The 13,569-nt window shown below is 37.1% G+C and overlaps 1 protein-coding gene across 3 annotated transcripts in view; it reads right to left on the minus strand.

Annotated features, from left to right (window-relative positions):
- Window positions 1–538: 538 nt before the first annotated feature.
- CAMSAP2 (calmodulin regulated spectrin associated protein family member 2) overlaps window positions 539–13,569 on the minus strand; it is a 109,196-nt gene continuing 96,165 nt past the window's right edge. For 2 of the 3 annotated variants that reach the window (XM_064594030.1, XM_045877071.3), the window contains 7 exons: window positions 11,052–13,269; window positions 8,798–8,934; window positions 8,122–8,342; window positions 7,028–7,127; window positions 6,178–6,293; window positions 4,120–4,238; window positions 539–3,482 (listed from right to left, as the gene is read on the minus strand). In XM_064594030.1, the coding sequence (XP_064450100.1) occupies window positions 3,177–3,482; window positions 4,120–4,238; window positions 6,178–6,293; window positions 7,028–7,127; window positions 8,122–8,342; window positions 8,798–8,934; window positions 11,052–13,269 (3,217 nt within the window). In that variant the 3' untranslated portion in view covers window positions 539–3,176. The remainder of the gene's footprint in view (window positions 3,483–4,119; window positions 4,239–6,177; window positions 6,294–7,027; window positions 7,128–8,121; window positions 8,343–8,797; window positions 8,935–11,051; window positions 13,270–13,569) is intronic. The other variant, XM_045877073.3, reaches the window with a different exon arrangement.

Consider the following 13,569-nt stretch of genomic DNA (forward strand, 5'->3'; position numbering starts at 1 on the left):
GGGTACCCTATCAGGATCTAAAGGTAGAGAACCACACCTGTATTTAGCAATGGCAGAATTTCTTCAGGTATATAATTGTGTATGAAGATTTTGTTGTTTTGTTATTAGATCTTTTTTTCTTAGTTGCTCTGGACTGAATGAATATAATCTGCAAAATCAAAGTGAAACTTAGAGTAAATCAAGAACTGTTTTGGCTACTATAGATCAGTGAGTTCATTAGCCATTCAGTTTCAAAGGTATAAAGTGTTGATTCTGGCACATTTTAATCCTTCACCAAAAGAAAGCGATTTCACATGACAGAAAGATGTATCATGAGTATAAACATTTATACACCACAACTTAGATGGCCTGAGCTAAGCACAGAAAGTTACAGACTTTTTAACATTGCCTTAAGTCAGTATTCAGACAATGTCCAATATTATCAAAAGTTGCCAAATTGTTACATTTAAACATAGGTTAAGAGGTAGGAAAACTGATGAGTTCACCCAAGTTCAAATATTAGGGGAAAAAACACTTTATTCAAGAAACAGAAAAGGAGTCATTTGGTGCCATGCTTTTATTCAAATGAAAGGGGAAAAACTACACTGTACCAGGAAATAGCAAATATGACAGTATTTTACAGCACAGCATCTTAAAAAAACCTGTAAGCAATGCTCTAGAGTGGACAGGTAAGCACACCATACACTGTACATTGCCCAACAGTGTCCATGAAACCTTAATTAAAAAGCTGAACTTGGCTTTAAACAGCCAAATAAAAACTGAAACAGTCATTCTAAAACAAAATTCAAAAGTCAAGAGGAACTGAAAGCTTTCCAAAGCTGCGTCAAACAGAATTTGACAGGCTACACTGGAAACCCTGACAAGTGTTTGGCAAACTTAAACTCAATCATCATCATCATAATTTGACCTCTAACAATGAAAGCACCAGTGTGTTTCAGTAAGGTTGATGGAAATCTCCAGACTTTATGAAATGCCATAATTTTCATTTGTATAATTTTTAAAACATAATTTTTTTAAAAAGCTGCACCATAATAAAAAAAAATCTGCAGACTTAAAGAAATATATCCATATTCCTTCTATATTAATAAAGTAAAATATTATTCTGAGAGCAATGAACTTCTGTGGCAATGTTCACGTTCTACCTTTAGACATTATGGACATTCATTGTTGGACACACATAAATTTAAGAAGAAAGGGTGGTCCTACTTAGCTTTATATAGTTCCTCCATTGTCTTGCAGCCAATTTTAAAAAATTTAATGGCCAAGTAATATCACAAAGAAGATTGATTTGGTAAGGGAAATTTGATTGAAAAGAACAAATTTAGTAATGTAAAGTGCTTATTAATTCTCCCTTTGACTATTATTTACCGTATTTCGATTAGATTTACTATTTTTTTAAACTAGGCTTAATCTAAACATGTATCTGGCAATCATTTCCTTCTGTGATAGAAACTGTTGTCTGAAAGGTAAAATGTGCAAGTCCCCATTCTTAATATTCATATATTATATACACAATATGTATACACTTAAAATATAAGAGTTACATATCCTGGTCTCTTACATGCAAACAGTAGATCACAAATAGTTTTGAGCTACACATATATCTTGCACAGGTATTGGAAAAAAATCTGTGAAATTTTTTTTTACAGTTTTAACAAATATACATAAATATAAGAACATAAATTACAGTAAAATATTGACAGCATTTGAGAAAATGTTGATAACCCAGATGCACTGATGCCTAAAGGCCTTATAATAATAGAAAAGTACAGTTCAGGGACATCTCATTCCTATTCTCTTTTAAAATAAGTAAATACATCATATGATATTAGTTATTTCTCTAAACAACTCAATTAGAGAAATGTATATATTTTAGTCTCTACTTCCCACGAAAGAAAACCAACCCTGCATCTCATTTATGATAAATAGTGTCTCTCCCCTCTACGTGTACACAGTTGTCACAACACTGAAACATAACAGGGTCACATAATCATTCAAGTCTTTTCCTGAGAATGAAGTTTTTCCCCAACTAACCCTCTGATACATTGTTAAAGGAACAAAGATCATGTAGAGAAGATTTCAAGTGTGTACTTTAAGCTGTTCCACTTGAAAAGGATAAAAAAAGAAAAACTCAATATAAGTAAAATAATGTGAAGCTATTTTAAAATTAAAATGTAGCCCTTTGTACATGTTTAAAAATTCTAAATATATTTTTTGTATCAGTTATAAATATAATGTAAGGACCTCTTGAGAACTTGTGGCAGGAAGTCTTACATCTTCAGATTGAAAGACTACTCTCAAAGTGTCCTTCACTTCTGCCAGCTTATAAAGTGACTTACTTTAAAAGAGATAGAAATCCTTTTTTGTTAAAAGAACAATCTAAATTATTCTGAGTTGGCCAGAAGTGGTGTAAAAACAGCACTGATTTAATCAGCAACTTCTTAGAACATATTCTTGGTTAAGCTCATGTGGTTTAAAGCGAACCTACTAGCAGCTCTTTACAATACCTCCTCTTATTTAATAGAGAAATGTTAATACTTGAGTGAATAATAAATACAGAATTGTAAATACTTAGAATAATTCTTGCAAATGCTCTAACACCATTAAAACATGAGGGTTATTGTAAAACTAAACACTAGTGTTTGTCTTAGCATCGTAAGAAAGGTGCGAGTTATTTCTGAAGGCGCATTTCCTACGCTCGTGATCTCCACATGAAACAAAATACAAAGGTATCTTAGATTAAACCCCCAGGAGAGAAAAACAGAAAAATAAACCATCTGAAGACAAGAACGTACATTAAAAAGTTAAAAAAAAACAACAACAACAAATAAAACACATAATTTGTAATCTTAGCCATATTTCAACCATAAGTCCAACTAGTGTCCATGAGAATTCAGTGCTTCAGTGTGTCTACTATCAAGCAGGTGAACCCGATGACACAAATCTCCATTTGTGAATCAGAACATTTCCTTCATCACTTGGACTTTACCACCTATGTGAGAATCTTCTGCACTCCAAAATACTGTGGCTTACATTCCAGTTGTTCATGACAACAGAGCTTAATGTTCAGTTTCAATTAATAAAAGTTTTGTTGACAATCAGAAAGATTTTCTATAGGCAGGAAAGATGAAGTGCAAATTTACCACGAATGTTCTGAAGCAAGTATTTCCCAACTCCTATGCTTTAGTGGGTAGAAGTTTTTTGGGTGTTACTGGTCTCTTGGTCTGCCATAAATGACTATGAATGGTAATCGCATCAACACTGGCAGATAAAGTTTTAGCAGGTATGTGGCTAAACTGTTTCCTGTCAGAATTATATTTGTACAGTCCCTCAATCATTTTTTTAGTGATAGATTTAGGGCCTATCCCAGTCAGTTTATTAATTTCTTCAGTTTCTGGGCAGTAAGTATACAAAGACCTGAATTGGCAGCCTGAATCCCGGAACAAGATTAAGAAGTTGTTGGCATCTGACTTCTCCATTTCCTTCAGAATAAAACAGAAAACAAAAAACAAAAACAATAAAAACTCTTAAACATTTCACTGTATAAAATTTATATAATTGTTTTACCCCTATCTTGGTCAAATATTATGACATGATTTAAAATACAAATTCTGAAGAACTAAAAATGTATATTATAAAAGCAAAATACACTATAATTAACAATGTATGTGAACACTTCACTTCTGAGGTTCTCTTGGCTCTGTGTGGATATTATTATCGTTCAGGAAGATTTGAAATATCTGCTAAATCTTGATCTTAGTCAAACAACATTAACAAACCAGGCACTGATTATCAACTTTGCAATACAGCCTCCTTTTAAAAAAGGAAAATTACATTACTTACATTTATGAAACATGAACAAGTAGCTCTGGGCAAGAAAAGAACTTATAATTTTATATTATTATCTAAGTCTATCCTAGTCTTAATTAAGTCAGTCTTCTAAAACCCCATTTGAAAGTGAACTAACTCAATCTAAAGTTAAAACATAGCTAGAGATCTTTTAAATACTGTTGAAATCCTAGGAGGAGATGAAGGGTATTTTCTCTTGAATTGGTAGCAGAGAAGACTCCCACAATTTTAGAATACTGCCAAATTTAATTTTCATGCAAACATACTTACCTCCAGTATTTTTTTCTTCTGACCTTCATTTACTTTTCCAGCCAAACAGCAATGAGCTAAAGCATTTTGTATTATGTGCTTATTGGATTTTGCACTGGGTTCTTTGTAGAGCTTTGGTCCTGTGATAACAATTTAGCAGCAAAATAAAAATACCATTCCTAAGTCAGAAATACTGTTTAAATGATGTAATTGTTCCTATACTGAGGAAACACTAACAAAAAGTCAAAATCTGTGCCTAAAGGCATCTGAGTGGCTGTACTCCAATCGGAACATTGTTTTATCCACACAGGGAGACATCTTAAGGACCTTGCCAAGGCTGCTCTGAGACCGTAGCGCTAGAAATCAGACAGGTCGTAATTGCCACACTGCTTCACCTTCTTTCTCAAGTCTGCTATGGTTACTGGTGAATTTAAAGCAGAATGGGCCCATGAGTAATTATAGATTTTAAAAAGACAAGAAAAAGCTTCATCTTTTTCTTCATCCACATACCTGAGTTTTTTAAACATTTGTTTTCTTTTTTTTTTAATAAAGATTTTATTTATTTATTTGACAGACAGCACAAGCAGGGGGAGCGGCAGGCAGAGGGAGAAGCAGGCTCCCCACTGAGCAGGGAGCCCGACGCGGGGCTCGATCCCAGGACCCCGGGATCATGACCTGAGCCGAAGGCAGACGCTTAACCATCTGAGCCACCTAGGCGCCCCATAAGCATTTGTTTTCTTTAACCAATTCTACTCCTCGGTCTGCAAAGCAACGGAAGTACCTTCTGCCATTTTCCTGGAAGATTCCTACTAGGAAGGGTAGTAGAGTACAGACTCCCTACTTCATACTGACTCACCTCTGTCCCAGAACGCAAGGACTGTCCTTACCCTTCGTAGTGAGCTGAGAAACCAGCCCTGATTGGCAGCATTTATGTCTTTCTGTGATATAAATCATTCCTACCATGGCTACTATCAAGCTACCAATGGTTCTGCAGCTGGCGTAATTCCTGGAAGTTGAACAGTTTCAAGAGCCCTATGATAGGAGCTAGTCCAGCACACCACTGCCACTGTGTAGCTCTAGGTTTGAAATAGTGCCTGGCAAATATGCTTGTTAAGTGAACTTACATAGAGAAGCAGAGGGAAAAACAAGGATATACCATCCAATTCCTGGCATTAAAGGCTGTCCCACTGGCTACAGGAGTGAAATGCACATGGGAAGTCAGCAAGTGCTAACCTCCTTAGGCCTTCATGGGGCTTCCATTTCTAGTGGGTCACATGTGGACGGAGGCAGTCTCCACTGCCCCCTGCTCTCCCCCTGCACATTCTCCTATACCTTTCCACTTTAGATCCCAATGGCTGCTCACGTTCCTTCTCATTTTCTCTCCTGATTCATTTCTTTTCAAGTGTCTTACATTCTGTTCAATTTGCTTTTGTTTCAGTAATGCCTACCCAAATAAAGGCTGGAAGAGGATCAGATGTGAGGCTGGATGCCTTCCCGGATCCAATGCATTCTTATCTTTTAGAGCCCCTTCATACTTTGTTGTTGTTGTTTTTAGTAGGCTCTATGCCCAACATGGGGGTCAGACTCACAACCCCTAGATCAAGAGACAGAGCCTGCTAGGTGCCCCCATCCCAGCTTAATACATTTTAAAGATGCACAACTCTAGATACCTGAAATCCCAATGTTAGAGAGGCCTTTGTGGATTCTAGCCTTTTCTCAGTACTCAGAACCTATGTATTGCTGGTAGAACCTCTCTAAAACTTCTTTAGACCCAAACCAGAACACAGATATGGTCAGCATCTTAAAAAAAGAAGTAGAGGGATGAGGTATAAGTGGTACTGCTAATTTTGTTTAGAAACTGATCTCAATTCATCTGGGACAAGTCACTGCCTCCCTAAGTGCAACCGTATCAGAGAAACTGACCTCCCTGAAAGGGATCATCTGCACTCTGTGTTCTTGATCAGACTCCCCCGTGTCTAGACCAAGAGAAGAGCCCATGAAACTTTCATTAGGATAGCCTATATTTGTTCTCATGACTGTGTTAAATTAAAATGTCTCCCCAAAAATACAGACCCTGACCTGTGTATTCTGTTCCAGAAGCCACTGAAGAAGTTGTTGATGCATTTTCCCAGTCCTTCTCCCCATTTCGACTGCCGCAACGACTTGGAGACAAGAAGCCTTCTACAGACTCGGATCTAAATGGTAAATAAAACATTTTTTATGTCTCAAACAGAAGACTATTTGGGGGTCAGAAGGGATATATGTGAAAGTACCAACCAAAATCAACCTAGAAGCTTAAAAATCAAAAGCTGGTGTAGCTGCCTTATTCCAGCTATACATCCAAGTGCCTGGACACAACGGGCACTCCGTACGTACCTGCTCACTGAGAGGATCAGTGTTTTCCCACGTGAAAACTGGCAATTACTGCAACAGGATGGTGATACAAAGATCACAGCTCAGAACTCATGCCTGTCACTACACACATTCTCTTTCTATATGGGTATTAGAGTGTGACATAATGAAATAGAACTTCAGTTTCTAATCTACATCCAAGAGAGACAGTACAAAAGGGATTTTTCCCAAGTTAGGCAGCCTCACTTTGGAATTATTCTGTGGGGGGAAAGTAGAGAGGCTGGCACTTATATAGATGATGTGCTATTTCTGCACACTATGATTTTACCACAACCATGTCAGCAATTACTGTTAATGTTTTATAGTTTATAAAAAGTATCTTATCAATGTCAGTAATCATAAAAGATAAAGAACAGTCAAATATGAATAGCCTCTTTATACGTAAACTTATTTTAACAGAAACACAAACAGTCCCAGTCAGCAAAACTATAAAAATTTGTTATTCATTCATTATAAAATACAACATAATTGCTGGAAACATTCTTTTCTGTGAAAAATGTTCACATTATGGATTTACCTTGGTGTCCTCTTGCCTGAATGCACACTCTCGTTATCACCTGTGTTCAGTGATGCCAAAGAAAGGCTAGAGACTGAAAAAACACGATAAATTCGTGATCCTGAATAAAAACAAAATTAGAAATTTAAAAGGAGCAACTAGAAAAGAGTCTGTTCATTAGATAACACCAGCATATGAAAACTGAGCTTCTGTAGTTTCTTTTTTTTTTTACTTTTACTCTAAACACATAGTATGCTTGCATGCATATATGCACAATTTATTTAAAATTAGCAGTGTACCTACTTTTAAGAAATAATGATAAAACTAATTGCTGTTAGGATTTATTCCAAAAGGAAAGTGGTTAATATGAGACACTGATATTGTAACTGTAAGAAAAAAGTTAACAAAAGAAATTAACAAAAAGAATAAAATATATTTAGGAATATTTAATTCCTATGTGGGAAATTAATTTACTAATTTTAGCCAGTACTAGGTATCAAAAAATTCTGTTGGCTAGAAAAGGCAGAGTTCTCTTTAAACAGTCAATGTTATATTATTTTTCCTCAGTTTTAAAGTAACTATGGGAATTCTCTAAAGTTTTCCATGGGGTTTAGTTTTAATAAAATATATATTTTTTTAAAAAGTGAGTATGTGTGCTGAGTTTTAGGATACGTTCTCTCAACTACAAAAATTATAGATTTGGACATTTGACCATTTCTGTCTTAAAGGAGGGACTCATGAACTCTTGCTTTTATATTCCTTATTATACCAATGTGTTTATGTATTTCCGTGCATACAATGTTTATCCTTAAATGGACAAGTATGGAAATGGTATTAACAATTCAGAGAGATTATATCTGAGGGCAGAGTTCCCTGATAGGTTAGTATTTATACTGGATGCTTTAGCACTCACACTGGCTCTACTGAATATATGCATGCACACATAACACACTTAAGTCATAAAAAACATTTGCTCATTTTGGTTTTACAAATTAGGAGCATGCATCATCTCAAATTGTGTATCCAATTTAGCATACCAAAGCACAGTCGAGTTAGTATGACAAACCAGGCTGGTGTTTTTTTATGAACAGACTCTTCATAATAAGCTGTGTTACCTGGAGGACCTTTTATTGGTGTTTTGGGAGACTCGATATGATCTCTGTGAATAGATTTTGGGCGCTGTTTTTTTTGTTTTGCTATTTGAGGACGGGGTTTAATTACTGTATCCATGTCTTCCATTAGTTTCAGTTGTTTTCGCCTCATATACTCCTGTCTGATAAATTCTCTGCGTGCTTTCTCATCTTCCTTCTTCTGACGCTCTTCCTCAGTTTTACGCCTAAGAAACCAAATGGTTGAATTTCTTATTCTGCACACTAAAGAGGGAGTATGGCTTTGATGCGAGAAGGGAGAATTATTACATTTCAGCACCTTGGGAAAAAATGGTTTGTTTAAAATACGCTTGAGATAATTTAGATCATTAAAATATACATAAACATACCATTAGTAAATGACTGCTTTTAAAAAATATGTGTGTAAAAACCAGTGAAGTTTTTTTAAATTAATGTTTCTGGAGAACATTACTTTGAAATGCCTCAAACTTAGGATAAAAATGTACAAGCGACCAATACTTTAGGAAAATAACTTGTAAAGAGCACCAGAAATCAGCATTAATTCAGTTGTCTCCATACGCTGCAAACGTCTGAACAAGCTGTTAAGTATCCCTGAGAAAGCACAGCCCAGCTGCATACCCTCAGCACTCAGATCCAGGGCCGGCATGGCCCTAGCCTTTACCTCGTTTCCTCTTTCTTATGCTCCATCTCTGCTTCCAGCTGCTGTTTCCGAAGCTGAGTCTCCTTCTCCCTCCGCAGTCGTTTCTCCAGCAAAGCTGCCCGTTTCATTGCCATATCATTTTCTGCTTTTTGGTCATCCTAAGCATGGATTTCATTGAAAAACGTGTAATGTTGTGTGCACCAATATTCTCATTTTCAATTGTGGTCACATTTATAACTGAAAATTCAAACTATCTAGTCATCCTTATTCCAATCCCACCATATGTGGACATGTTCCAGAAATTATGAAGGAATAAGTGAATCAGGGGCGCCTGGGTGGCTCAGTCGGTTAAGTGTCTGCCTTCAGCTCAGGTCACTCAGTGGGGAGTCTGCTTCTCCCTCTGACCCTCCCCCCCCACCCTTGTGCGCTCTCTCAAATAAAATATTTTTTTTAAAAAAGGTGAATTAAAGTGGTAACAGTTCTATCAACTACCAAAGGACACTTAAACTTACTTAATAACATGTTTACAAAACCTAGGAAGTTTGCAAAGAACAACCGTAACGAGGGGAAAAAAAGGGGCGGAGGTTTTTTTTTTAAACCTTAATAAATAACTTAAAAGCAGGGAGTTTTCCCTCAATTTTAAAAATTGCATTCAAACTAGGGCACCTGGCTGGCTCAGTCGGAAGAGCACACGACTCTTGATCTTAGCGTCATGAGTTTGAGCCCCATGTTAGGTGTGGAGATTACTTAAAAATAAAATCTTTTTAAAAACTGCATTAAAAATTGTATTTAAAATACATGCTCAATAAAGAAAACTCAAGTAAAAGTACCCAAAAATTAGCTATATGGTTATATCACATAAATGAAACCACTGCCACATGACAGAATGGACATGAAGGTACAGATATGCTGCCTGTTTCACCCTGAAGGATTCTCTCCCTTCCGTTTTCCTTCCTCTGCAAGGAACAGAGGTAGCCAGGGTCTCTAAAATTAGTAAACTGTATCTACTCATGTCTACAGTAGCATTCTATTAAAAATTAGTCATGAGACTAAACATGACTCACGTTCAAATTTCTAAACTTTAAAAGGGGCTAAAGGGCAATCACCCTGAGAACAACTTTAAAATAAGTTACAAATTTCCAATATTAAATGAGCAAAAGTAAAACTAGCGACTGTAATCACTTCAGTATTCTTAGGTTCTTATTCCAGTAGGACTGCTGTTTTAATTTAAAATCTTAAATTATAAACTGATGCTGTTGAGTGTTTTTTTCCTCTGTATTCCAAATTGTGGAGCTAGACAGGATCAGAGATGATCTTTAGTTCCTTAATTAAAAAAAGAAACAAGAGTAACACATCCACATGTTTCTGATTATTAAAAAAATATTCTTTCCTATAGGTAATCTGGAAAATACAGGAAAACAAAGATGAAGAAAATGGGTAATTAGGAGAAAAATTTAAAAATACTAAGCTCTTGTTTTTCTAATACCTATGATAAATTTTAAGATCTTGACCATCAAAAGGTGATACTGTTCAATATTTGTGTTGGCTGGCTACAGTACGTTGTATACAATATCAATACTGAGATTAGGAGTCATATGCTAGACCTTTATCCAATGCTTTTAAAAGGAGCTATTTCTGTTCAAACTATATATGTTACTTTTAAATGTTTCACCTTGCAAGATTATGTCTGGTCAATTTTTTAAAAAGATTTTTAAGATTTTTATTTTTATTTATTTGTCAGAGAGCGAGCACAAGCAGGGGGAGTGGCAGGCAGAGGGAGGAGGAGGGTCCCTGTGATGCAGGACTCGATCCCAGGACCCTGGAATCATGACCTGAGCCAAAGGCAGACACTTAACCAACTGAGCTACCCAGGCATCCCTTAAAAAATTTTTTAAGAAACATAAAAGGAAAGAAAATTTTAAAAAAACTAAAATATTCTTACATGCAATGCCAAATTATGTGCTTTTTACAAACTGACAACTCTTGGAAGAGATCCAAATAGCTTAACATTTTTTTAAAAGGCTTTTGTAAAAGCAAGCAAGAGAGGCAGAGGAGCAAAAACAGCATATCTAAACATGTACCATGACCTTGGTGAAAGGAAGACTGTTCAGTGTGCTTGGATGTTACTACAGTCCACCAAGGGGAGCCCCAAAATATATTTCAGGGTTAGTGGCAGGCTTGTAACAAAAGGGACTACTTTTAAAAGATGTAAGCACATCAACTAAAACCAAACCCATCTAATGATGATGCCCAAAACGATGAAGATTAGTATTACCTTAAAAAAGAATCCACAGCATACTTTCTGGTCATCATCAAATTGTTCTTTATCACTTTCTCCATCATATTTTTCAACAGATACATCAGCCTTTTCAGGAGGTTTCAGATCTGAGAGGGAAACTTCAATCAGGTTAACATTTTTAGGAGCAGCAGGTGGGAAAACAGGTTTAGGAGGAGGCTCTGCAGGCAGGTTCAGCTGGTCCTCATTTGGCGTCAGTCGGATGGTCTCTGTGATAGGCTGGGACAGGACTTCAGAAACTGTTGACTCAAGAGGCCTGATCTCCTTTTCTTCTGGGTTATGTACATGCTGTCCCGCGGGCCCTTTGGATTCCAGTTCTTCCTTTTTAACTTCTTCCTTTTTAACTTCTTCCTTAGGTTTGGATTCCTTTAACTGAGGCTCTCCATCATCCCCAAAACATACAAATGACCTAGTCTGAATAGGAACCTGACTTGGTGAAAACCTCCGTAACCGAGGAAGACTATCCACAGACCTAGGGGGTGTCAGCGTTCGATTCAAAGGTGTTATTTTTAATTCATTTGGCCTAGGAGTCCTTTGATTTTTAACAGAAAAAGATGTGCTCTTCCTGTTGGAAGACTGTGGGGATGGATGGGTAGGACGGGGGGCATCTGACGAGAAGGGTGCAATGGCTGACGACAGGCCTGCCTGCCTGGAAGGTTTAAAATCTCGGATCTGTTTTTGTGGAGAGGGCTGAGGAGGTGAAATCACCCAGGACTGCTGCTCCCTCATCTGCATTAACATCTCCTGCTGAAGTGACAAGCGCTGCATTTCTTGTTGTAGAAAATGGAGAGATGAATTTAACTTTTCAATGGACTTTGTATATTCTAAGATCTCTCCCTCATTTAAAGTCTCCTCCGAGGGGCTTGCCAGGTTCCACTGCTTCTCTGGATCAATGGGTGTGGTTGGAGACTTCAGCCATTTGGCTTGAGGATTCTCCATGCTTTCCTTCAGATCCACCAGAGACTTACTCCTCTGTCCATTAGCCTTTTGTGAATCCTTTTCTTTTGCTCGATCGGTATACACTTTCTCATCTTCTGCACCGGCTGCTTCCTCTCGAAGAGGGGAAATGCCATCCCCTCTCTTTTTCACCACAGTAAGAAATGCCGTCCTTCCCATCTTCTGCCTCTGCTTAGTGAAAGCAGCCTCCATCTTCTTCTTCTGGGCTTCTATAGCACGCCTTTTTTCTTCCAGTTTCATCCTAAGATGCACCATTTCAGAGGCCAACAGCTGGGTAGTGTCCCGGCCTTGTGGAAGGCCTGTTTCTTCTGGAATTTGTCCCCAAGCAACCACGTGCGGAATATTAAGTTCAGAGCCTTCTGGCGTAGTTTTCTGAGAACTGCTCCCGCTACTTTTCCCATCAGTATGATTCAGTTTCCTGAATTTCTGTTCAGCAAAGCTGGTCATTTTAACTCCGGAACTAGAAGAAGCACTGCTACCTGGTTGAGACTTGGTACTTACAGTACTTGGACAAGGACTCAAAGCTTCTCTGGGGTTGCTGGTTCGAATATCATAATCCTGAAGAAATTTAGATGCGTCGTCCATGTCAGAGTCTAAGCTTACAGTATAATCTCTCAAAGAAGAATCTTCATCCATGGTTTCAGGGATATCTTCTGAAGGAACATGAATTCCAGTGTCTACTTCAGTATTATCAGTTATGGGACTCAAGGCACCTTTTGTATCAGTTATGTTATCAGGACTAGACTGATTTAGCTTGATGTTTGAATTTAGGATACTCATTTCCTGGTTATGAAGAAAGAAGCCATTAGCAATGTGGTCTGGCTGAGATGTATGGGGAGATTTTTCAGTATCATGAATTATTTGTAATGCTTCTTCAATGCTTGGTGTCTCGATCTGATTGCCAAACTCATCTACAAGTACTCTATTTTGTAAAGCTCCGTTTGGAAGCTTATAATGAATATTCTCATTGGAATTTAGTTCATTTGTATTAAGGGGCGTGTAAGATTTGAGGCCACTGTGAGAGTCTATATCAAGTTCTTCTTCAATGCCTTCTGCTTCCTCTTCTCCATTTACTGGCTTAAAGGACAAGTTTTTCCTAACATTTTTAGATACACGATTACTGTTCAGAGTAAGTCCTTCATTACTAATAGAACGAGTGATTCCTCGGTTTGGAGTGGATCTGTGTACAGTATTTTCTTTATCAAAAGAAATATCAAATGAAACTCCATGCACTGATGATCTACAAAACATTTACAGAAAAAAAATCCTTAAACACACCCAGAAAAGAAATGATTTGATACCCTTTAACAATTATTTAAAATTATACTTCCTTTCTTTTCCCATTTCTCATAATCCTATTGTGCTCAAGGTAAGTGTGGGTTACTGGGCTACCTTTAACATTTAGCCCCTTTGAACTCTCAGTCATCTGCCTACATTGCCCTTTTCAAAGTGAGGTACTAATTGCAAGTTGGCTATCAACAAAACAGAGAGAAAGAATTAGCATTTCTTTCTCTCTCTTTTTAAATTACTGAAGTATAGT

The sequence above is a fragment of the Mirounga angustirostris genome, unplaced genomic scaffold (assembly GCF_029215605.1).
Source record: "Mirounga angustirostris isolate CCGP_5_RB_7025 unplaced genomic scaffold, mMirAng1.0.hap1 SCAF_6, whole genome shotgun sequence".
NCBI lineage: Eukaryota > Metazoa > Chordata > Mammalia > Carnivora > Phocidae > Mirounga > Mirounga angustirostris.